The sequence below is a fragment of the Crinia signifera genome, chromosome 1 (genome assembly GCF_055691185.1).
Source record: "Crinia signifera chromosome 1, ASM5569118v1, whole genome shotgun sequence".
In the NCBI taxonomy this organism is placed as follows: Eukaryota; Metazoa; Chordata; class Amphibia; order Anura; family Myobatrachidae; genus Crinia; species Crinia signifera.
The window spans coordinates 198,338,608-198,364,637 of NC_139217.1; the positions used below are offsets into that span (position 1 = coordinate 198,338,608).

The 26,030-nt window shown below is 42.3% G+C and overlaps 2 protein-coding genes across 4 annotated transcripts in view; both read right to left on the minus strand.

The window, feature by feature from the left end:
* Nucleotides 1–26,030, minus strand: part of LOC146066743 (putative E3 ubiquitin-protein ligase HERC6) — a 437,857-nt gene that overhangs the window by 235,358 nt on the left and 176,469 nt on the right. The gene's annotated exons all lie outside the window — the stretch shown is intronic.
* The window catches only part of LOC146066707 (putative E3 ubiquitin-protein ligase HERC3), a 108,466-nt gene that overhangs the window by 9,438 nt on the left and 72,998 nt on the right, over nt 1–26,030 (minus strand). Inside the window, exons 10-21 of one of the 3 annotated variants that reach the window (XM_083179128.1) lie at nt 24,933–25,054; nt 23,916–23,975; nt 23,317–23,428; nt 22,463–22,652; nt 20,113–20,276; nt 19,661–19,774; nt 18,665–18,688; nt 10,965–11,054; nt 10,465–10,635; nt 7,676–7,819; nt 3,781–3,947; nt 2,203–2,269 (exon numbers count right to left, since the gene is read on the minus strand). In XM_083179128.1, the coding sequence (XP_083035254.1) occupies nt 2,203–2,269; nt 3,781–3,947; nt 7,676–7,819; nt 10,465–10,635; nt 10,965–11,054; nt 18,665–18,688; nt 19,661–19,774; nt 20,113–20,276; nt 22,463–22,652; nt 23,317–23,428; nt 23,916–23,975; nt 24,933–25,054 (1,425 nt within the window). Of the gene's footprint in view, nt 1–2,202; nt 2,270–3,780; nt 3,948–7,675; nt 7,820–10,464; nt 10,636–10,964; nt 11,055–18,664; nt 18,689–19,660; nt 19,775–20,112; nt 20,277–22,462; nt 22,653–23,316; nt 23,455–23,915; nt 23,976–24,932; nt 25,055–26,030 lie in introns of those variants that run through there. The other 2 variants (XM_083179130.1, XM_083179131.1) reach the window with 2 other exon arrangements.

Genomic DNA, 26,030 nt, shown 5'->3' on the forward strand with positions numbered 1-26,030 from the left:
TTTCAGTTTACTGTAATATTTTCCTATTATGTTTTATATATACATTTACAAGATACAGACGTGTTCTGCTGCATTTAGCAGTATTATGTAGAGGGACCGCTATTCTTATGAGACGCAGCATCGCTAGTCTGCTCCCATTAGAACAAATCTCCCATATAACATATAAGTAAATGCATAACAGGAGTATAAGCATAGTGTTCCCCAGAAAGACGAGGAAACATCTCTATTTAAAACAGAAGTTATAAATCAGTGTGTTTGGCACAAGACTATTAACCTGCAGCTTTACTATCTGAAATACCAGTATGTGAAAGGGCAAACTGTGCATCATTCACTTCTATACAAATTTAGAATAAAAATTACAGGCTCCCTTTAGATAAGACATACTGTTTTAGGAACCCAGTAATCATAACCAATTGTCCAAGATAATCCTCTTCTGGACTTAGGGGTTTCTGCCAGTACAGCCCCTGCCCGATGTTTGAGGAACTGCGCATGGGCATTTATGCCTATGTGCAGGTCCCCTTTGCGAACAGCTTTGGGGACTTGCATAGTTGCGGAGGCGTTCGCAAATATCGGGGCGGGCCGGGGGCAGACAGCGGTTGCCCATGGTAATGGCCATCGTTTTATGGATATCCCCATGAAAACGCTGGTCATTCTCATGGATACGCGGCTGGGCCAGGAGCGGGCATCTGATACTACGGGACATTAGCCACCTGCCCTGTCTTCGTCTCGGTGCTTGGAAATAAAAAGTCAGTTCCCACTGACTTTTATTTGCAAAAGCAGAAATCATTCGATGGTAGGCGACCTTCAAATGATTTCTCCTGCAGCGGAGGCATGCGAGGGGATGTGTCCTAATCACACATCCTCTCGCATGGTAGCGATGGTATTTCATGGAGGGCAGGTATTCGGCGGGGCGGGCTCTCTGGCGCTCAGTAAGCTGCGATCTTTGCACCTTACCGAGCAAATCAGAATCAGGCACTTTATCCGACTTTAATTTTTCAAAAAGTTGTCAGCTGACAACTAAAGGCGTCAGGATACAGCTAATTTCTTTTATTCTTTGGACATTTTATTTTTATTGGATGGACAGCCTGCTTGGATTCATCTCCCCAGATCCTTACACAATGGCCCTTATTCAGATCTGATCGCAGTACAAATTTGTTTTCAAAATGGGCAAAACCATGTGCACTGCAGGTGGGACAGATGTAACATGTGCAGAGAGAGTTGGATTTGGGTGGGGTGTGTTGAAACAAATCTAAATTGCAGTGTAAAAATAATGCAGCCAGTATTTACCCTGCACAGAAATAAAACAACTCACACAAATCCAACTCTCTCTATACATGTTACATCTGCCCCACCTGCAGTATATATACATTAACTTTTTCCATACATGCCTGCAGACAAGGGGACCTTTTACCCCAAAATATATTTAGCTACGCCAACATTGCCCCCTTGATTTGAAAGGTAGGAAATCATATATTAATTACTATCATAGCAAAATAAATATAGTATGATATCTCACTCTCTCTGTCTATAAGATATGGCTTCCAATGTTGCCGATATAGTGAAGATCGCATGCTTTTGTAGTGCTTGCAAGCCCGATGCGCTGCCGATGCGTGCTCCCGTGTGAGCGCAAATCAGCAGTCAAAGAGAGAGGGCAGGCAAGACCATATAGTGCAGATCTGCACTATATAGTCTAAATTGTGCCCCTTCATGCATGCCATGCGAGTCCCGATGCGATCTGATCGCATCGCGCGGCATATCACCCCCGTGTGTAAACACCATAACTCTCTCTATCTACACATTTTATTGTTCATACTTTTAATATAGCCGAGGAGGGCTCAGGACTGCAGGCGGAGTGGGAAGTGGAGGCAGAGTGGGTGCCGGAGCACTGATTATAAAATGGCACAAAAGACATGCGCCAGGTCGCTGCTTATGCGGACGTGCCCTGGTGGCATTGTGCATGTCGAAGCCGGGAGCTTCCTGGGGATAATGGACAGTCACGCTGCCGAGACACAGTGGGGCATGCATATAGATTCATATGCATGCCCCACTGTGTCTCGGCAGCGCCATCGTCCATTACCCCCAGGAATTTCATTTTACCCCATTTGGGGGTCATTTACTCCAGTTCCCTGACCACTGCCCCAGACATTTTGCTCGAATATAAACCCAACAGGTTTTGTACTTTGCAAGCCAATATCTCCTTACTGTAAAATTAAGGCAAAAATTGTCTTCAACATCTTCTCCAGTATAGTCTAAGAGCTGTTGCAGGCTCCTAGAGGAACAATAGCAAAGACAAAAATTGAGACACAAAACAATATGAATCGGTTTTTTTAAAGCTCATACACACGGGGTGATTTGTGCTAACCAGTGTTCTCTGTTAAGGAAACTGGCGATCTGTCTAGATCTTGACTACATGTAATCAAGATCTAGTTGGGCGATATTGACGCACGGGAGCGTGCATTGCCTTCACTCAGTGGCATACACACAGAGCGATCCGTGCTTGATTTCTAAGTGATCCAGTCAGATTATTATCGCCCCATGTGTATGCTCCTGTAAAGTTATCAAAATATATTTTCTATATCAGTTTCGTTTTAATTCAATAAATTCCTAATATTCACAGGACAAATATGCTGTGGTGCGGTATTCTGGCTAAATGGAGGTTTGCAGTGTGTAGCTTTAAGAGCAGATTTTACCATTAGCGATTAGCTACCCAACACATGATTGCTCCCCCACCTTCAATACCTAGCAATAGATGCTATGGAACCACATCATTTGGACACAAATGGCGAGGTGATTTTAAATAAGGAACCAATATTTCAGGGTTACAATTAGAACATGTTGGAAACACAAGAGAAGGTCCGTTTCATTTAAGTTCCAGTAAGTTAGCAAAGTCAGGAGAACAACAGTCACAAGGTACGAAAAGACGGTGCGTATCACCAATACAACTGTATGGAAATTATTAAGAGGTTGCTAATCCATTATGTTGGCTAAATAAAATGGCCTTGCTTCTACACAATATTATTTATGTAACTTTTGACATTATTTCATGTACTAACAGGATAGAATAAACATTTGAGCTTTTTGCGCAATATTGCCATTAATAATCAAATACTAGAAACCAATTGCAAGAGAGGGCCCTAAGGTTAGGTATACTGTATTTCTGCCTCCATGATATTTTGAGAGGAGAACAATGAAACCCGCATCACCACAACCTGGACCAGCAACTACATGCTTGACTGTTGCATAAAAAACTATTTGAAAATAATCAGGCTCAGTTTGTTGGCTTTTTGCAACAATGTTTAGTGTGGATTATATGAGACAGAAAAGATAGCAAGTACGGGATATGGTCGTATTGTCGACACGGCTTAGGTCAACAGGCAACTAGGTCGACATGGATAAAGGTCGACATGGATGAAGGTCAACAAATGCATTAAGTCGCGAGGTCGACATGGGTTTTTACACTGTTTTTTGAGCCGACATGTGCTGACAGGTGGTATTTCATAACCTACCATCCACTAGGGCGTGGTAGGAGAATAATATAGTGTGCCGAGCGCAGTGAGGCACTGTGCCCGAAGCATAGCGATGCGGTTGACTGCCAACTGTGTCCATGTCGACATTTGGTCGAAAAAAAATGTAAAAAACACCATGTCGACCTCGCAACCTAGACACATGTCGACCTAGTTGCCTGTCGACCCAACAGTGTCGACTTAAGTCTGGTCGACAATACGATCCACACCCAGCAAGTACATGTTTCACACGGTTAGGCAGTTGGATGTACAGTACCTTCCTTCTGTTGGTGACAGCTCCTTCATATCATCTAAAGTGGCTGGGACATTCAGTAACTTCTTATATAGCACCAATGGAAAGTGGAGATCAACCACTGTGAAGTTATAAATGGCTAAACCGCACATGATGCCAATAAGATGGAACCAGTTGTGTTCCACAAAACACTACATTAAGGGCAAAAAAAAAAACAATACGTTTACAAATGTGTAATGTAAGAGTAAAAACTAAACGTGTACTTTAAATCAAGAAGCATCATAGAGGAAATCAATAATATGAAGTAAATGATTTACCTGCGTCGTACAAGGCTTTTCAGTAACATTGATGTTGTAATGCATTTAAACGTGATATATATCAAAATATGGAGGGTCATTGCCGCAAAGCTAGGCTTTTGAAAAGTAAGCCCATTGTAATCTACTCTTGGTGATGGTCTACTCTACATAAACACGTTAACATTACGGGAATTGACGACTCACTCCAGCCAGGCATCTCATGCTGCATGGCGTACTGAGGCTAGATTTATCAGGACGCAGCTGCAGGTGCATTTTATTGCTTTGGTCCTGGACTGCACATTCCTTATTACTATCAATAGACCCTCACTGAACATTGCCTACTGTATGTGAGAAAAGCCCAGTTACACTTGTTTGGTTGTAAGTGAAGATTGAATTGATCAAGTCGTTTTTAGAGAATGCACAACGCAAGTTAAAGAAAATTTGAGTCAGTCTAGTGCGTGTCTTACCTCTGGTGTTTGACTGTAATGACAGAAAGAAGCCCCACACTTCTAGCCTGTCCCTAATACAGTATATGATTGGTAGCAGAAGATGAACGCTACCTCATTTGCTTGTCGTCGTCCATTGATCAGCGCAGTGCACTGCACTTTCAATACTCAATGCTCTGCTTGTTTGCGAGGTCAGTAAGGCAGGTCTATGACATCAGCCGCCCACCCCCGGCAGGCATCCGCCAGCCCGCATACCCATGGGAATGCCCAGCGTTTTCATGGGGACGCCCATAAAATGCTGGGAGTTCCCATGGGTGAGTCCTGTTTCCACTTCCATCCCCCCCTCCCCGCAACAAATGGGCCAGCGAGTGTGTAACTCCCCGAAGCAGTTTGTTGCCGTGGTCTGCACATGCACAAATACGCGATTGTGCACACCGCCCCACCATCAGAACAGGGCAGAGTGCACCAGAATTCCCCCCCCCCTTTTTTTTTTTTTTCACACAGTACCCACATACTGTATTATACCTTGGGCCAAATGTAATAGGGCTAGAGTTTCAGAAAGTGAGAGATTTTCGGAGAGTTTTCCCCTTTTTTTTAAAGCAGCAATCAATTACACTGCAAAACCAGGTTGATTTTGCCATGTAATTGATTGCTGCTTTAAAAAACATGGGAAAACTCTCCCAAAATCTCTCACTTTCTGAAACTCTCACCCTATTACATTTGGCCCCTTGTCTTTTTCAGAACTCTTTTACCGCTGGCAATGGCGTTACTGGGGGATATCCAATTAGCCCTGAAAAGCTGCCGCCAGATGTGAGGCGAAACAATAACCCCAAAAGCAGACTCGTTTCCGTGAGAAACTGTGTCTTTGTGTGAACATATTTAGGGGCAACATTGCTCCCCCCAAAAATATCACTGAAAAATAAAAAATTTTAAAACTTCAGGGGTTTTGCCAACTAAATGGATAACCCTCATTATATTTTCAAATGATACCAATAGCCTTTTTGCTCATTTTAAGGAGATGCAAAAAAGTTTACCAAAATGGGCAAATGTATTTTTAAAACAATTTTAAACATAGTGAGCGTGAAGAGAGCGTTTTATTTCTTTGCAAATCTTCGCTGTCTTGATTGAAATGCTTTCAAATGTGAACCTACAAAATTATTTGATGTAAGATGGGGGATTAACGTCGTTTTTTTTGTGTTCTACGTAAGTTAGAGTCTGGTAATCTAATCATTAATAAAGGGGCAATGTAATTTCCCTGGGGTCCACAAACAAAATTATTTGTTGGTTAACCTAATAAGCTAATCTAAGGAGGAAAAAACAGTGCTTGCAGCTTCCAATCATAAAATGTGTGGACAAATAAAAGTGATTCCTTTTACGCCCCACATAACTGATCCAAAGGAAGACATAAAATGTAGTAAATTTGTGATTTTATATTTGTTTTTGACGTTTCTCAGTAAAAAAAAAAAAACTTTGGCCAAGGGGTGCCGTGAGAAAAATTATAATACAGTTTGTTTGGTATTTTTTATCTTCGAAAAAGTTTGTGATACACTGGACTACTCTTTCAAATAAGGATGCCCCTATGTGACATAGGGGGTGTGGTATGATTCACCGACAGTCGGGATCCCGACTGGCCGGTCTCAGACAGCGTGGCCAGCGCAATAAAGCCCCTTGCAGGCTCGCTGCGCTCGCCACGCTGCGGGCACGGTGGGGGGTCGTGGACCCCCACGAGGGAAAATAGCCGACGGCTGTCGGGAACCCGGCCGTCAGTGTTTTAACAGTCGGGATCCCGACTGTCGGGACCCCGCCCGGCAGCCGACATAGGTCAGTATGTGGGAGAAAGGGCCCGATGTGTCCTTCTACCCATTCTTCTACCATTTTTCCACCAAATTCCCAGGTCTGATCTATGATTTGGACCACCATTCCAAGCAGAGTTGGTCCCTGGCCTTACCCCTTTCCCACTGCGGCAAAGACCAGGGATATTCCCTGTTTGGCACCATTTACGCTGCATATTAGGTGCAGTTTATTTTGGCCAGCGCTCCAAATGGCAAGAAATCCTGCAAATAGAACTACCAGGAATGTGGCCATAGTCCCGTTAGGCCATGTCACATCAATGGGGTTGCCTTATGTCACGATGAGGACCAGCATTACGAAAGCTGCTGCATTGAACCCAGGCGCCGGTGCACACCACCACCAAGCATCTCTGTGGACTGCAGTCCCACCATGTCCCCTAACCTACAGGTGATCATCAGACAATAGAGAAAGGGGCCACATAATTTTCAATTTTAAAACGTTTTCAAATGTGTGGTTGTTCCCACATGTGCATGTGTCATTTTGGGAGTAATAGCAGACTTCTAGCCCATACATGCAAAATGTATGCTTTTCATAACACATGGTAATAGAGTCTGTGGCGTTCTTTTATAACTGTGGGTGCACCTGAATTTATGTAAACCAAGTAGGAGGGAAGATCTGGATTATCTTTCTGCAGTATAGTATGGGTGCTACCTTTTGGGGGTACCTAGTTTGAAAGCACTTACTCCCATTTTTTTCAAATGAAGAACCCACCACCTTTAACCGACGGTTATGGCAATATAGGGATTAGAGTAGCCAGGCCTTTCATTAATGTAGACAAGCCGGACTTGTTGGCCACTTTTTTATTTGCAGACAATGAATCCCCCTCATCAACAGTAGGGAATAGATTAAACGGAGTCCAATGTTCCCTCTAATTTTACGAAGGCTGTGTGCGGCTAAAGATTTTGGCTGTGCAACTTTGGAATGAAATTTACATTTTTGTGCGTCACTTAATATATAACTGGAAAATGACGTTTGGCATTTGTGTTAACTTTACTTCAAAATTATATTAAACATTTAAACATTCAAAATAAAACACACAATGTAGTTAATGGGTGAAACACACATTAATTGAGTCCACAACTGCAAAAAGGGACCACTGCTGCTTTGTGCGCTCAGTTGTAATGTCTGTGCGCACGCTCGTCAAGGTGTGTGCGCGCGCACAGCTTAGAGGGAACACTGACGGAGTCCCAAGAATAAATCACAAGAGACCTGTATTCTTCATAATATTGACAATAACAAACTGCAACTTTAAGTGGCCATACAGAATTTTAACTCCTACCTAAACACAAGTTGCAGATTGTGTAGTTACAGTTACTTTTGACTTACTATGTCAGTAAACCAAAGCAGATTGGAGTCTGGAAAGACAGTGAACATTCCATATATAGGGTTTAACAGTTCCTTGAGAAGCAACAGAAAGAATTCTTTAGTAACGCCTCCATCATCCACAGCCTCTTCACCATCAAATATCACCTGTAAGTCAAGATATATGCATAAGACACTAACACAGGGTTCACTTGAATGCATATTTATGTGTTCGATGACAATCCATGACTTCTGTGGACAAAAATGTATGCATGTGTTTGCACAGGAGCTAATACAGGTTGAGTATCCCTTATCCAAAATGTTTAGGGCCAAAAATTTTTATAAAGGATTTTTACGGATTTTGGAATACCTGTATAAATACTTTTATCCACACTTACCTGGTCCCCTGTCGGTGCCCAATGGTCCCCCGACGTCCACGGCAGACTTCAGCATCCTTCTCAGCAGCATCTCTGGTCCCAGGGGTGCATTGCGCGAATGCGCGGGCGTCACCGGCTCGCCCGCGCATTCCCGCAATGCACCCCTGGGACCAGAGATGCAGCTGAGGAGGATGCCGAAGGCTGCCGTTGATGTTGGGGGATGAGGTAAGTATGGAAAAAGAGGCTGTGGGAAAAAATCAAACCAAAAAAACGAAATATTCTGAGATACCACGGTTTTCGGAATATTTCGGTTTTTGGAATATACGGATAAGGGAGTCTGGACCTGTATATTAAACATACATGGCTCAGAAAAGTAAAAAAGAATGACCATTTTTCAACAGCAATAGCAACAAAACTTTTACAGCCCCAACAATATAAAGCCTTGGTACTTGTGTAGTTTCACGGCGCTAGCGCACGCCTGCTCTAGCTTTGAATCCTCGCAGCTTGCCAAATTGCCTTACGCGAGCGTGGCGCCCGCTTTTTCTAGCTTTGATTTCTGGCAGCTCACCAGCTGCCTTACTTGTGTAGTTTCTCACTTGCATTTGTACTTCCATAGAGAAATAGACTCTCTGCAAAACGCTAAGAAGGGTCTATCTAAATTTAGTTGGGTATATGGGCACATAGGGGTGCAGTGTGCAAAACACTATTAAACCTGTTCACAATGACACTAGTCGACGTAACAGCTGTCGAATAAACCTTGTTTATTCCCCCATCCACGCCATCCCGAAGCGTGGCGACGCGGATTACTTCACATGTATTCCAGCATCCGCTCACCACGCATCGGGCTCGGTGGCTGGCTGCCTGCCCTCGCCACACTTTATAAAATTTAACTCTACGCCGACGTGGATAGTGGGGGTATGAAAAGGTCGGGAGGACGTGTATCGCGTCCGCTCGCCATGCTTCGGAATGACGTGGATGAAGGGGGTGTTTCAGGAACACATTCACACCTGCAAAATCATACACCCGAGACAGTAATGACGACATGTGTTAACTGTTTTTTAGTGAATGATAAAGAAGATGAATGAGGAAAAAATTTTAAGAACAATAAAAGACATAAAAAAGAAGAAAATCTAGAAAGAAGTAATTAAGGAACTGCAGTGTCATCATCAGCACTTGAACTGGAAGCAGCTGCTGAAGTGGACGCTGTGGACTCTGGCTCTGCGGCGTCGACAGTCTACTTGGGGGAGCAGGGTCAGTGCATGCAGGATGCACTTGAAGGGGTCCTCTGCACCTACGCTCTTCCTCCAGATGAACTGCTGGAGATACGAGTCCAGGTGATGATGCACGGTCCCCCTTTGGCGCTTATTGCGCCATTTGCACGATCCTCACAGTCTTTCGATATTTTGGGTGTGAACCCCGGTGTCCGGATCCACGAAGTGGTACCGGGGGTTCACCCTGGCGTGCTAGTACCCAGTCTGCTCCAACTGCTGTGTGTTATGCGCCCTCCAGCAGTCGCTGTAGATAGTGGTACCCGGTTCCACGTGGGTCTCATTGGCAGCCATTAGCGTGCTGGCATCACGCCTCTCCACTGCCATGATAAAGCACTGGCCTATCTCCCCCGAGATGCCCCGAAGACCCACTGCTGAGGCAGCATGTGGCCAACTTGGCTATGTCCCTGGACGTAGAGGCTCTCGTCCACCTCCACGATGGTGCCTAGGCTGCGATAGCAGATCATCAGTACAGGCCTCCCAAATTGAATTATTGTACATGACTGTCGTCTTCTGCGATATGCCCAGGTGATGCTCGCAGAACCGGATGCTGGTCAGCTCTTCAGCCCAGCAGTACACAAAGCGGATCAGGGTGACAAATGTCAGATGACACCCATTGAACCACTGTGCTGACGCTGACCTTTTTCCAGCAGCTGCGGATATGGCAGTGCCACACCCGCTCCCTCACACTCAGCCTCATGGGGTGACAATTGGGGCAGGTCTGGCTGTGTGACAGGAATTGGTGGCCCTGCAGGAATGCCACCGCCTCCTCCTCCGTCTGGGGCGAAAAGAAGATAATCAGGTTCGCCATCATGTAAGTCAGTCTCTCACACAATCCTACAGCTGACTGACTACGCTAACTGCGTACCGCTCTGACTGACTACGTTACATCACACAATCCTACAGCTGACTGACTATGTTAAGTGCGTACCGCTCTGAATGATAACGTTGCGCTCACTGCCTCCGACAGGGACGCTACGCTGACTAAGGTCGCGGGGACACGATAACTGCAGCTAAAAACACTATCTATGCTGACTAAAGAGGTCGCGCTCAGCTAAAAACAGTAGCTAAGAGAAGTAAGGCAGTTTGGCAAGCTGGCAGGATTCAAAGCTAGAGCGGGCGTGCTCTGGCGCCGTGAAACTACACAAGTACCTAAAGCCTCTCCTACCTTCAGAGGCTTCTTCAAGTCTATGTCAGAGTAAATACTGAGTTCCCTCAAAGCATCGGCCACCAGGCTTGTCCTCCTGACGTGCAGCACCAGGAAAGGGTTCTTGGCCAGCATCGGCTCCAGAGAGAGGAGCATAAAGACATTTTGCAGATTGGCACCATTTATCGCCACCTATAAAGAGAACATTATGTCCTAGCATTAATTTGAGACTGTACATTATGAAGAAGCATGATACTGGGCACTGGTATCATCTAAGCACTGGGTAATTCTAACTGCATGGGGTCTTTCAAGCACCATACAAGCTGAATATAGGTCCCCCTCCTACACCATCTTACAATCTGGACAAGGGCACCACTTGTACATCCTTAGTTCCAGCCCTGCAACGCATAGCTTGTAGTCAGTATACTAGTATAGGAATATATAATGTAAAGCGCTGTCCCGATTAGGTACCTTTAGCCATATACTTTCATTTTACAATAAACATATCGCCCATCACATACCTGCATCTGCAGCTCGGCATCGCTCTGTAACATTTTGGTCTTGGCTTGAGCATCAAAGACAAATGGATAAGAGCAAAGTGTCACAGAGTCCTGGAGAGAGAACGAGAAAACATACTAACATTGAATTTAAGTGAAAAATATGAATAAGTTAAAAAGTGAATAAATAAAATTAATTTGAAAAATGGATATTTAAAACTATAACAAATTCATTATAAATAAATTGCTGCAAAAAAGTCTGATGGATCAAAAATGATACAGAGAAATAACCTCCTAGGCTCTTTCACTACTGCAAACCATATAGGAGGTGGTCCTCTCTTGATGATAAGTCGGGGCAGACTATACAGTAGGTAGTGTCAGGGATGCTATGACTGATGCCATAAAATGTATTATTAGGTTACACATTAATTATACTATACTCCTCTAAATCCCATTAAAATGGGTCTGTGTGACAGCTCTTCCTGCCCAGTATGTGGTTCTTGGTATATGTTCTAGGCCTACACTGGGGAGCACAGCTTCTGGTTGGATTATGTGAATGCCTAGTAGACTATTCCTATGGTACATCCTTTGGATACTAAGGGGGTATTCAATCTGGGATTCCAACTGTTAGATGTTCCGACAAATGGAATCCCAGGCCATTTTCGGTAATCTCAACCGAAACTTGACAGTCGGAATTCAATGTTCCGACTGTCAAGTGCCAGAAAGACCAAGGATTGGAGAAAACAGATGCAGACTGTTGAAAAATGGCCGTGAAATTAACAATTCGCACCCATTTCCCACAAAACAGATCTGGTTTGTTTTAAAGTTGGATCTATTTGGTCAGAAACTGCCTTCAATGCTGTCAGAAATGGCAGTATTGAATAGACAGGGTGTGCCATTTCCACTGGCAGAAATAGCAGCTGGGATTAAACACCCCCCTAAGGGGTTTATCTAAGAAGGGAGTTCTATTTCTATTTTAGATGTTGCTATATGCAACCAATCAGATGCTATCTATTATCTTCTAGAAGGTGCTAAATAAATAAGAAGATTCTGATTGGTTGCCCATAGTAACATCCCATCTGCACCAGAAAATCCCTCTCTCGAATAAAATTCTATGCTGAATGGTATGTTCCTGTGTGGATGCAGAGCACTTCACCTGATCAGAGTACAGTACACCCACAATGGCTGTGGAACCCTGCTATACCACAACTGCTTAGGTGCTCAAGCACCCAACATGCCATACACAAATTGTACACAGCTTGGCCTGTTGGTACATTCTGCACTACAACACTCCAATACTGCCGTGAGTGTAAAGAAGGCCATACACTTCTGCAATGTCTCGCAGCATTGTATGTCCATCTGAGCCACCTGGGACCTTCTAAAACATTGAATGTGGCTTTTCCACATGCAACCCCATCAGCTGCCGCACACACGATCTCTGGATCACATCTAATGCACATGGTCCGATCCGTTGGAATCGGTCACCATCCCAATAGGCTGTGCGCCAATATACAGCTTCCTCTTGGGAGCCTTCTACGGTTTTCATATCCTGCTGTTACTTACAATGTTGGGGACTAATGGTGCCTATCTTTTGTATAATTTACTTGTGTTCAATGCGCATGAATTATGAATTAGCAGCCTGCTATATTCCCAGAGGAGGGATACCGTCCTCCTTAGACTGAATACTTAGAAAGAAAAATTTGGGATAGCTTGGCGCACATTCATAAATAAAATGTGAGTTGTTCAAATTTAAAAACAACAATTTATTGAATGTTAAAATACATACACAATACACCAGGACACTTTAAAACACTGGGAATAAATACAGATATTTGACCTCACCCTAAATGATGTTTGCGGTGGGCTTTCTCTTAAAGCAATAAGACCTGCGGAACCACCGCAGAAGGCTTGAGGGTAAGGGTCCCAGGAGAAAGTGCAGAGTGCGTCCTTTCTAAAAGTGTCCAAGTGGCAAAAGAAGTGCAAGTGCACTGGCAGATGAAACAGCAACGCGTTTCGGAGAATGCCTCTCCTTCCTCAGGCTGTGTAAGACGCCTGTGCTGTGGGAGGTAATTTATACCCCTTTACTCCTAACAAACCACCAATGAACGTTTGCGGGCGATTTCCGCAATTTTTGCCGCTACCGGAAGTGGCTTGCGTTCCAGCAGTCACTTCCGGTTGCGTTCCACCTTGCTTCTGCTTCCGGTAATACGTTTTGCAGGCGCCGCTCATTACAGGCAGTTGTCTTTCTTTCTTTTAGGTTTCTCCGATTCCATACATATTCTCTCTCGCCCGGAGATCCCAGTAGTTGATCCTTGTATGTTGTGTTTTCATTTTTCCCCCTTTTATTCACGCTGGATGTTACGGCCGCCATCTTTGTTATGGGCAAGGTGAAGGGCAAATTTTCTTCTGGCTTTTAAATACACAGATTCTTTTCATATTGCTCTCCTCACCTACTATGCCGTACTTTGTATTCCCGCATGGTCCATCCCTTTTACCGGGAGAGCAATGTTTCCATGCAGTATTTTTGATTCCAAGCATATAAAAAGGGAAAAATAGAAAAACATGTAAGATAAAGTGCATTATTGAAATAAAGTGCATAATAGTGAATTTGGACATCAGAAAATACATTTAAAAGAGATAAAAAGAGAGATAAAAAATGTCATTCCTCTAAAAACCATTTTAATTCAAAATCAACGTTGTGACCATTTGGTAAAAGCGTGTCTAAAAGGAAGATCCATTTCATTTTTAGCAAGATTTGTTTCTATGTCACGATTTTTCCAATGTGAGTTTACTTGCTGAATACCAATGAATCTGTTTATGGACCCTTCACACTTTTTATGGTGCTTAAGAAAGTGTTCAGACAAAGGGTGGGTGGTCGCACCTTTGCGGATATTATATATGTGCTCCGCTGACCTCAATTTAAGATTCCTTTTTGTTTTACCAATATATATCTTATTACAGTCACACTCCAACAAGTATATGACATTTCTACTGTGGCACGTAATAAATTGATTTATTTTATATTTAGTGCCATTCACTTCAAAACTGGTGGCCTTTTTTTCATATGGTTTATGTGTTGTTGTTTTGCACATAATGCAGGAACCACATCTATGGAAGCCCTTATTACGTTCGCTCCCATTTTGTTTTTCTTTTTTTTCCCAAAATATTTTTATTGAACCCTGTAAAGCAAGTTATGATACAATACATCCATACATAGATGATGACATTGAAATGACATTTGTGAGGGTCAAAAACTTTTTTTTTTTTTTTACTTTTGGAACAAATCACTATATAAATAGAAAGTGGAGTGGTCTCTCGAGACATCTAAATGAAAATGGCTGTAAATAGCCCAGTCGATAGTTTCTCGGCTGATATTTAAGGATGGATTCTCCATTTATCACCTGTACTATGTCATTGAATCAGTATAGTGATCAAAGAAACTTAGTACCTAAAACATAATTGAAAATAGTGATAAAACAGAATAGAGAAAAAATAAAAATAAAATAAAAACATAATGCACATATAGGCATATAAACATTTAGATCACCCGGTCCTACCTCAACATGGCAGGTGACCAGGCGTCTCATCAGAGCACCTGCCCAGCAACTGCCCCGGACCGTCGACCCATCCATGGAGAGATCCAATCAGTGTGTAAATAGCAAGGAAAAGATAGATTAAAGTCATGGAGTATATGAAGAAGCATGGAGGCGGAGGGAGAGGTGGTATGTGTCGAGGTCTGTATATGTGAGTTTAGTTGAAAATAACTGGAGGAGTATTCTGTAGGAGTTGGACGGAGTACCAGGATGTATTTTGGAAGCAGCCCTGGATAGCCTGTTTAGTACGGGCGGGGAGAGTTTGAATTAATTTGCTCCAACAGGCAAACAATTTAGGGGTCAGGAGTTCCTTATGGAGTGAGGTCTCCAGCCAGTCCATAGTGAATAGGAAAAGAAGGCGCGAGGTCGCCATGTCTAGTGAGGGGGATGAGGGTTGTATCCATTGTTGTAGAATTGCTTTTTTACCTACTGCTGAGAGAAGTACAATCAGTTTTTTGTCGTGTTTAGGTATGGCAGATTGGTCGGCAATATGTCCGAATAATGCCCAGGAATCTGTGCATTGGAATGATAGTTTAAGTGTGGTTGTGGCATAGTTATGTAACGCATGCCAGAAGGTCTGTACCTGGGGGCATTGCCAGAGACAATGATGTATATCGGCTTCTGATGTATGGCATTTTGGGCAATCAGATCTTTCTGCTGTACCCATCAGGTAGCAGCGCTTGGGCGAGTAATAGGCTCTATGGAAAATTTTATATAACATCTCCTGATAGGAGCTGGCTGGAATAAGTTTAAGGTTAATTAGAAAGGTGTCTAATATGGTCTCCGAGTCAAGGGAGGTTGACTGCGAAGCCCATTTGTTAAGTGACGGCAGATCAGTGTCCGGGTCTAGCTCTGGGCGTATGCGTCCATAGATAGTGGAGATGGAGTGTGTTTGAGTGCGGATTACTGAGTCTAATGGATTTGTGATATCTTGGGGTTTGAGTTTGGCCAGGACAGATCTAAGGTAATGAATAGCTTGAGTGTATGGGAATGCGTGGTTAGGTGAGAGGTTGAATCGTTGTGTTGCCTCCTCAAATGTAAGTGGGGTGTTAGAAGTGTTAAGTAGGTGTCGCAGACATGAGATTCCCTGAGAGCGCCAAGCCACAAAAGGGGATCCAGTGTCGCCCCCCTGAAATTCCAGGTTGCCCACCAATGGGAGGGACAGGGAATAAAAATGTTGTAAACCCAGAGACTCTCTCGCACATCTCCAGGCGTAGAAAGTGGAGGACAGCAGCGGATTATCAAATTGAGGACCTTTTAATTGTGATGGGCGTGCATGTAGCAGAAAATTGAGCGAGAGGGGAGAACATAACTGCGAGTCTAAGGCCGCATCGGTGAAAATGGCGGTATTATTCACCCAGTCTACCGCAAAGCGGAGTATACATGCCAGGTTATAATATTTTATGTTAGGCAGATTGAGACCACCCCTCTGAGATGTCTGCATCAATTTATAGAGGCTTATCCGGGGTCTTTTGGAGTTCTCATTTTGTTTTTCTGATAGGGCACTGCGCACTAGCAGATTTTTTATCGATGGTGCCCTTCTATAGATGAAATTTGTTTTTTTGGGGATATTAGTCCCCAAGACCGGATCATCTAATAAAATTCTCCAATTATTTTTAATAATGGATTCAACTTTTTTGTGGTGTGACCCGTATTTTATGAAGAATGCCCACTATTAAAAATAATTGGAGAACTTTATTAGATGATCCGGTCTTGGGGACTAATATCCCCGAAAAACCAAATTTTATCTATAGAAGGGCACCATCGATAAAAAAATCTGCTAGTGCGCAGTGCCCTATCAGAAAAACAAAATGGGAGCGAACGTAATAAGGGCTTCCATAGATGTGGTTCCTGCATAATGTGCAAAACAACAACACATAAACCATATGAAAAAAAGGCCACCAGTTTTGAAGTGAATGGCACTAAATATAAAATAAATCAATTTATTACGTGCCACAGTAGAAATGTCATATACTTGTTGGAGTGTGACTGTAATAAGATATATATTGGTAAAACAAAAAGGAATCTTAAATTAAGGTCAGCGGAGCACATATATAATATCCGCAAAGGTGCGACCACCCACCCTTTGTCCGAACACTTTCTTAAGCACCATAAAAAGTGTGAAGGGTCCATAAAAAGATTCATTGGTATTCAGCAAGTAAACTCACATTGGAAAAATCGTGACATAGAAACAAATCTTGCTAAAAATGAAATGAAATGGATCTTCCTTTTAGACACGCTTTTACCAAAAGGTCACAACGTTGATTTTGAATTAAAATGGTTTTTAGAGGAATGACATTTTTTATCTCTCTTTTTATCTCTTTTAAATGTATTTTCTGATGTCCAAATTCACTATTATGCACTTTATTTCAATAATGCACTTTATCTTACATGTTTTTCTATTTTTCCCTTTTTATATGCTTGGAATCAAAAATACTGCATGGAAACATTGCTCTCCCGGTAAAAGGGATGGACCATGCGGGAATACAAAGTACGGCATAGTAGGTGAGGAGAGCAATGTGAAAAGAATCTGTGTATTTAAAAGCCAGAAGAAAATTTGCCCTTCACCTTGCCCATAACAAAGATGGCGGCCGTAACATCCAGCGTGAATAAAAATGAAAACACAACATACAAGCATCAACTACTGGGATCTCCGGGCAAGAGAGAATATGTATGGAATCGGAGAAACCTAAAAGAAAGAAAGACAACTGCCTGTAATGAGCGGCGCCTGCAAAACGTATTACCGGAAGCGGAAGCAAGGTGGAACGCAACCGGAAGTGACTGCTGGAACGCACGCCACTTCCGGTAGCGGCAAAAATTGCGGGAATCACCCGCAAACGTTAATTGGTGGTTTGTTAGGAGTAAAGGGGTATAAATTACCTCCCACAGCACAGGCACCTTACACAGCCTGAGGAAGGAGAGGCATTCTCCGAAACGCGTTGCTGTTTCATCTGCCAGTGCACTTGCACTTCTTTTGCCACTTGGACACTTTTAGAAAGGACGCACTCTGCACTTTCTCCTGGGACCCTTACCCTCAAGCCTTCTGCGGTGGTGCCGCAGGTCTTATTGCTTTAAGAGAAAGCCCACTGCAAACATCATTTAGGGTGAGGTCAAATATCTGTATTTATTCCCAGTGTTTTAAAGTGTCCTGGTGTATTGTGTATGTATTTTAACATTCAATAAATTGTTGTTTTTAAATTTGAACAACTCACATTTTATTTATGAATGTGCGCCAAGCTATCCCCAATTTTTCTTTCTGACTAATGGTGCCTACACACAATGCAATGTAGAGGTATTCTCTATGCAATCTCACTCATCGCTCAGAAAATGACATCACTCCGTGTGTTGCTATCGCCCCAGCGATTAATATCCAGCATGCTGGATAAATCTAGTTAATCTCCGGGATCAGGGCCAGTGTTCTCAGTGGAGAACACTGGCCCTGAAAGATCGCTCAGCACACAGCATGCAGTCAACATCTAGTCAGACAATAGTGCCATGCAAGACTGCACATCGTCGTCACCGGGAGGGGCATAAACACGGAGTGATCCGTGCTTAATTTCTAAGCAATCTAGTCAGATCGCTTAAAAATAGCCCTCATATCACCCCCTGTGTATGTCCCTTTACAGTAACTGTATGGCACATATTTTTATAAACAGCTGTATTATTTTGGGCACAGCAAAATGTCATAGATCTCGCCTAAAGTCCAAGGCCTTAGGCCAAGGGTGGCCAAAGCAGTCCTCGAGATCTACCAACAGTCCACGATTAAAAATCACCTAGCTGCTGCACAGCTGTAGTCATTACTAACTGTCACATTTTCAAACATGCTGCATTCATCCACAGTTTGCCTGAAATACATGAACTGTTGCTAGATCTTGAGAACAGTTTTACCCATGAACTGGCCTCATAATGAGGTAGGTTTACAATTAATGTGAACACCATGAGCACTGCATGTTTGGTTTTACTCCTAAGAATCAGTTTGTTTAAGCTCACAAAGCACATACAGTATAAGCTAAAGTAAGGATGCAGGATGGCAGTTTTCTAGAGGCTTTACTGAATATTTAGAAAAGTAAAGTAAAATACATGTATATTATTCCTATTATCTGTAAGTAAAAAGAAAATACATTACAGTACCTGCAAAATCGAAGGGCGAACTTTCTGTAAAAAAATTAAAATAAAATAAATAAATAATTAATGAGTCAAGGTGCCCATACACGGTGAGATTTTTCCCATGCGTTTTGAACTCAATCGCATCGGATCGCACGTGCAATGCGATTAGAAGACAATACAAAAAGTACTGTGCGATGAGATGCATGCGGGAGTGCGCATCGCATGGTTCAATCGCACCCTGTATGGGCACCTAAAGAAAACCATAGGGTTATAATTGTGGTAAAGTATCATACATACTGTATGTCAACGCTTACACCAGTTCCCAGCAGTACATGACTAAGCTCCATGTAATTAAAATATTGGGAAACTAGGTATATCCAGCTTTCTAAATAGAAAACAGATACATCTGCACTCCAGTCTAAATACATTCAGTCAGAAACCCATTCCTCAATTAAACAAAACTGAATATGCATTTAAAACAAAATAGTTTAACACAAGTGTATGCTATTTAGGGCCGGATGTATCAAGCTTCAAAAAGTGATAAGATGGAGAGTGATAAACAGCCAGCCAATCAACTCCTAACTGCCATGTTAGAAGCTGTGTTTGAAAAAATTACAGGCAGGAGATGATTGGCTGATGTTTATCACTCTCCACTTTAAAACTTTTCAAAGTTTGATACATCTGGCCCTTAATGTGCAAATGTACTGGCCTTTTCTCTAACCTGACAATTTATGAAATGCTTATGGAAAATGGGAGGGAAAGTATACACATATCTATATTCATTAAAAAAGTTTTATTTTTAGGTTGCCTTGTGTGGCTCAAGTGTGTGTAATGTCTTCTTTAAAGCCAATTAATTTACAGTTTTAAGAGTTTAATTAGCAGGAATGCTGTAGGGTTTGTGGTGCAGTCCTGAATAGAATATGGGAATAAGGAAAAGAGAAATGCTGCAGGTAATGCCATACATTGAGAACACCATGACATGAAGTACAAGGATGTGTGAATGCAGACTCTGGCACATACCAGTCCTGCCTGGTTAAGGAACCACGTGAGGTAATCTTCTTGAATGTCCACCAAACTGGATATCTCAGGGATGTAGAATTTATCGTGTTCTACATGTCTCACCTTCACATTTACCTAGGTTATAAATCATTACATTAACATGTAGGAGAAGTAACAATTAATAAAACAATTATGAATGACTGCCAAGTCCATTAAAAGAAAGGACTGAGCAAAATGTGGATTTAAATATTATTTCAGTGCCAGAAAAATGAATGTACCGATTCAGACCAGAACTTAAAATTAACAGGAAGCCTAATGTGCACAGAAGAACTACAGTACCCCCCCCGCAGTTAGACAAACTCTTCTATACAATGCTGAGGGGGAATATGAATAGCTCGCCACAATTTTCTAAATCACAGAACTATGTGGTTGTCTAAACCCAGATTCCTGTAAATAAAGCTATTTATAATCACCTTATGCAGCTTTTCAAGGAGCCTGAGTGCGGCGGTGATGTAGTTGGTAAACAGTACAGGGATCAGCAGGGTTTTGTGTCCAGTCAGCAGATAGACCACTGCTCCCTTATACAGGTCAATTAGCCTGAAGAAGTAGTTTGGGCAAACCTGAGACCACCAGTTATCTGTAAGGACAAATATTTTAATAACATAACAGTTGATTTTAAGAAGAACTAGTGACTGTAGAAGACATTATAGTATGTTAGACACACCAGGAAAACATAGGAGGTTGGCTCCTTTCCTGTGGTGGAGAGAGAACTTGGGATCAATCATACTTGCCTCAGCTTCCCCGAGATTATATTGAATGATAAAATGGGCCACTTATGTCATTTAGGGGGAAATTTACTAAAGGAAATTTGTAAAAAATAGGTGTATTTGTATCCAGAAATACACTTATTTTTTACATTTACTATGCCGAAAATACTGCAATTCATATTCGTATTGATAGCACATCAATACGAACACGAATTGCCGTATTTTTGGGATAGTAAATGTCAAAAATAAGTATATTTCTGGATACACATACACCTATTTTTTACAAATTTCCTTTAGTAAATTTCCCCCTTAATGTCTTTAAGGGACAGATAAACTTGCTATAACTTCAAATAGCATTTCCAGTATATGCAAGTGGAAGATTCTATTCATGAGATCATAATTAAAGTAGTTAAAAGTCTTCCACTAAAAATGCATTGCAATCTGAAATTCCAATTTCACTCCACATCTAAAAACATATTGTTAACTCAATGTTGCATTTTAAGTATGTGTGACACAGTGTTGGTGTTCGAAACTACACTGTATTCAATTGTATCTAGATCACTATTGCTTATAAATTGTATCATTTGTAATTGATGGGATGGATGAACATCTACTTAAAAATATACAGAAAAAATCTTTACTTTCTATAGTCTATTTGGTACTTGTTTCCTAGCATGGCGCCCACGATTTTGATTGTATTGATCGGGTCGGAAAAATCGTGTCGATCGCATGCCAACCAAATCGCATGCGATGCGTCCGACCCGATTTTTACATTGGAATTAATGTAAAATGGTCCCTGAGACTTGATTTTACATTGACTTCAATGTAAAAAGCCCCAAACCCCCCCATTCTAAAAGCAAACCCCCCCTGATGGTTAAAATGGCCCCCCATTGTTAACACCACCCCACTATTGACGCCAACCCAGAGCGCGGCGAGCGCAGCGAGCCCGCGAGGGGCGGCGGTACGCGTCCTCCGACCTTTTCATACCCCCACTATCCACGTCGGCGTGGAGTTGATGTTATATAGTGTGGCGAGCGCAGCGAGCCACCGAGCCCGAAGCGTAGCGAGGGGACGCGCATAACTTCACAGGTATACGCTGCGCTCGCCACGCTTCAGGCTTGGTGGCTCTCCACACTATATAAAATCAACTCCACTTGCATTTATTTAATTAATCTTCCCCCAAAAAACAGTAACTTATAATTAGGTAATAATTTGTTGCCAAAAGTGGTGGCGGTACTTGTTTAGTTTCATGGCGGCAGATAAATCGCATGCGATTTTGTACCTGTTCATAACCCCACTATCCACTATGCATGGAGTTGATTTTATTTTAGTATGGCGAGCCGCGCGGATTACTTTACATGTATTCTGCATCCCCTTGCAGGGCTTGCTGCGCTCGGCACGGAACACATGTAAAGTAATCCGCGTCCGCTCGCCACGCTTCAGACTCGGTGGCTCGCTGCACTCACCACACTATATAAAATTAACTCCATGCGTAGTGGATAGTGGGGTTATGAACAGGTACAAAATCGCATCAAATCGCATGCGATATAGCTTCCGGCGTGAAACTAAACAAGTACCGTGGTCGCACTACATTATTTTTGGAAGAATGATAATTTCCCCATGCTGCCCCAGCTGACAAACACACACACACACACACACACACAACTGCAATAATTCCAAGTTACCCCATGCAGCTTTCACTCTTTACTCTGCAATATAATGAACCCATCCTGCGGTCATAGTTTACTGTATTGTACCATCTCATGACCTATTACTACTACTATTTGAACCTAAAATATATCACGTACTGCACAGACTTTATTGCCCTGCGGTAAAAACTGAGGTCTAGATATAATCCTGCCATTTTGAAGAGCATTTATTTTAGCGTGTTACCAGCGATATCTGTATTAAATCTCAGAACTCTTAGAGAAGTTTGGCACTACCCCTATAAATACTGCTGATATGAAAAGTAACTTGAATAAATTGTTAAGCTCAGACCTAAAATACATAGCTATCACATTTCTCATGTCAGGATCATCCATAAAGTTAGGCTTACCCAGCACTTTGCTTGGGTTGGTATCCAGTCTTAAGATAGCCATGGCTAATGGAAGAGTCAATGTTATGTAATGCTTGGAGTCCTGGAGCAGAGGGAATTCTGGGAGGATGAGGTAAATCCGCATTGCTTCTACATCTGGTGGAGAGCTTGACAGCTGTGGTATCAAAAAACTTTCAAAGCCCTTAAGGATCTAATGAAAATAAAGCATACTTGAGTCAAACTCTAATTTGTACAACATAACCAACAATTAGTTTTTTTAAGTTAGGAGAGGAAAGCACAAACTGTATACAGAATAACCTACAGAATATGGTCAAATTGTCAAGTGTGGATATTTTGGAGGGTAAACATACAAAGATAGGCTTCAGTCACAGTTGTCTGGTGTTTGATTCAGTAGCATGGAGAAAATGAAACTCATAGATAGGTGAAGAAAAATCATGGTCAGATGAGTCTGCATGGGACATGGAAGTAGTGGGAGCTAAGGAAAAGGGAGATTGGATGGATGATTCCTGATATCAATCCTGGGACCTAAACACCAAACTAGATTGTTTGGGATTGAGATAGGAGATAAGCTAGTTCCCAGGAGTGGGGTTCTATTGTGGATCTCAGACCGTACAATTTTTCCCTTTAGCATTGTTGTTAACAATGTAAGCGTAATGCATTTTGGAAATTAACTATATACATGCAATATTTATTGTCAAGAAAGAACATTATGTTGTTTCCAAGCACATGCCTTTGGTACGTGGCTGCACAAGATTTGTAGGATCAAGTACAACCTTTATTATTATATTGTCACATATACATTCTACAACACACAGATTGTCAAACAAATGTGGACACCAGGAATGGCACATTACCTGCTCCAGTAACCTGGAATGATGGGCACTCATTAGCATCTCAAACAAAACTTTGATGGAAAGCATATCAATTCCTGGGATCTTGGGACTTGTCTTAAAATGCTCATCATTTCTGTAAGTATTGAACAGCACACGTTGCTCCACAAAGCAGAGATGAAGACATTTCTTAAGTATAGATATTTTTTAATGGCATACACAGACAAAACAAATAGATGTAGATTATTACTATAGGCAGAGTAAACAAATTGCATATTATATGCTAGAACGTGAGCTTTAAGACCAATGGGGTTGCTTCATATATACATATTACAAAAATTGAGGACATCAGGTGCTCCATTCCTTATGTGCAGGAATCTACATTATATATTTGAAGGAACAAAACTTTAATTGTTCTTGCTAATGTTAGGAAATATTCACAGATGAAGCAAGGGTTAAAAGGAGCAGATGCTACCACTGACCATGTCCCTGTATCACATGAATAGTATTTGTTTGATATGGTGTAAGACCGAAGATGTATTATTACTATAACAAATGTCTGTGCTACAGAAATGATTGCAACATTGATGTTATAAAAGGTGACAAGTGATTTTAATACTTACTTCTTCTCCAGGAAACTCCCATTCCAGCATGCTGATGAGGAGAGTGTTTGTACAATGCCACTATTACATAAGAGACAGAGGAGAGAGAATACATAAAGTCACAACTTGAGTATGTCACCTTCTTAAATGTGCACGCATGATGCATGTTCACTGACCAGATTCTCTAATAGTCCTTACTTTAGGGTGCGATCCTCCGCTGAGACTGTTGGAGGTATGCCCAGCAATACTGGTATGTTTAGGGTAGCACAGTTTTATCTGAGCGTACATGTCCTGGGACAGTGCTGCCCCAAATGCTTATGAGGGATAATTCAATGTTTTAGGAATGGGTTGCACTGTGTCCAAATTGCCCTAATTCCCATACTTCAAATATCATAGGGGTAAATTTACTAAGATGGTAGTAAATTTGAAAATGGGATGTTGCCGATAGCAACCAATCAGATTCTACTTCTTATTTGTAGCACCTTGTAGAAGATAGTAGATAGAGCACTAAGCTTCAAAAGTTGTAAAATGGAGTATTAAACAGCTAGCCAATCAGCTCCTACCTTTCAAGACTGTTTGACATGTCAGACAGGACCTGATTGGCTGGCTGTTTATCACTCTCCATTTTATCACTTTTGAAGCTTAGTGCATCTGGCCCAGAATCTGATTGGTTTTTAGTAAATGTACCCCATAGAATGTAATATAATGCACATATCGAAGAAGGTTACAATTCTATAGTACAAAAAGCATCCTCCCCATTAGTCATATAGGCAGCAAACTTGATTTAAACTGTGGCTATAGTTCTGTATATGAACTGTGCCTGCTTTCTTAATACGCAAGAGATTTATCAAAGCTACTGTAGGAGTGAGATAAAGCGGACATATAAAGCCAATTACCACCTAACAGCCATGTGCAGGCTGTGCTTGAAAAATAACAGCTAGGAGCTGATTGGTTGGTACTTTATCTGCACCCAAGCTATGATAAATCTCCCCCATTATTGAAAAAAAAAAAAGAAAATTATGTTGCTTGGATACCTACTTGACTGTATTGGAATTAGTATTGTCCAACAGCTTCTGCCTCCACATATCAATGGTCTCACTGTTTATCGCGCTGGTGTAACTGTTTTTGCAGGAGCGGAAGTCATCAGTGGGTTTGGGGTTCTAAAATAGGACAAGAACATTAATGGAAGTGGAAAGAATAAAAACTACAGATAAATCTAAATTTGTGCAGCCTATACTGTAGAGCCGTGAATGGTGGTGCTATGGCTCACTTTCAAGAATTACACTTCCTTAAATAGTATAAAAGAAAGTCCATGAAGTCGTATGAACGCACTTATCTCGATAAACGCTGGACTGATTTTTGTGCAGTTTTCACTATTATGTAATGCAGTTCTCGAGAAAGGGTTATGTATATTAACCATCAGCCAATCACTTATAGAAGCCAAGCAACAGCGATTTTAGTGTAAAATCACTGTGGCAGGGGCATGTAGTGTGTGTGTGAGAAGACTCAGCGAGGGGCGGGGTGGCCGGGTGACGTCATCACACCTGGGAACAGCCACGGACAGGACTCTGTCTGGTCGCTGCCAGCGCTCAATCTCCAGGAAGGGAAGGGGCGCTGCTGCTGGATGTGGCTGACTGGCCGGCGGATGTCACGTGGCGTGGTGGTGGGGTGTCTGGCTGCGGCTGGCTGGGTGCTTGGTTTCGGCAGCAGTAGTAATAGTCAGGATGGAAAGTAGCCAGGAGCCGGTAAGGGGCCTGGGCAGAGGGGCATTGCGACAAGCGGAGTGGATGGGCTGACTGCACAGTCTGTGTCAACGGGGAGTGAGAGGCCGGAGAGTGACTCCCCTTCCCAGGCAGCATGGGTAAAGTACCACAAGCCCTGAAATTGGGAGGGGGACAGTGGCTGTTGTGGTGACACATACCCTAGGAGGGGGTGCCTTATTCTGTCACTAATACCCAAGGGGGTAACCAATTTAGTTTATACGGTCACTTACATCATACCATTTATATACTGAACTAGCGACCTGCCCCTGATTTGCACGGGTAATTTCTTCTAATAATGGTGATGTACCCATGCAAAGCAGGGGAGGGTTGCTTGTATAAATAGAATAAATATTTTAGCAAGTTACCACAGATA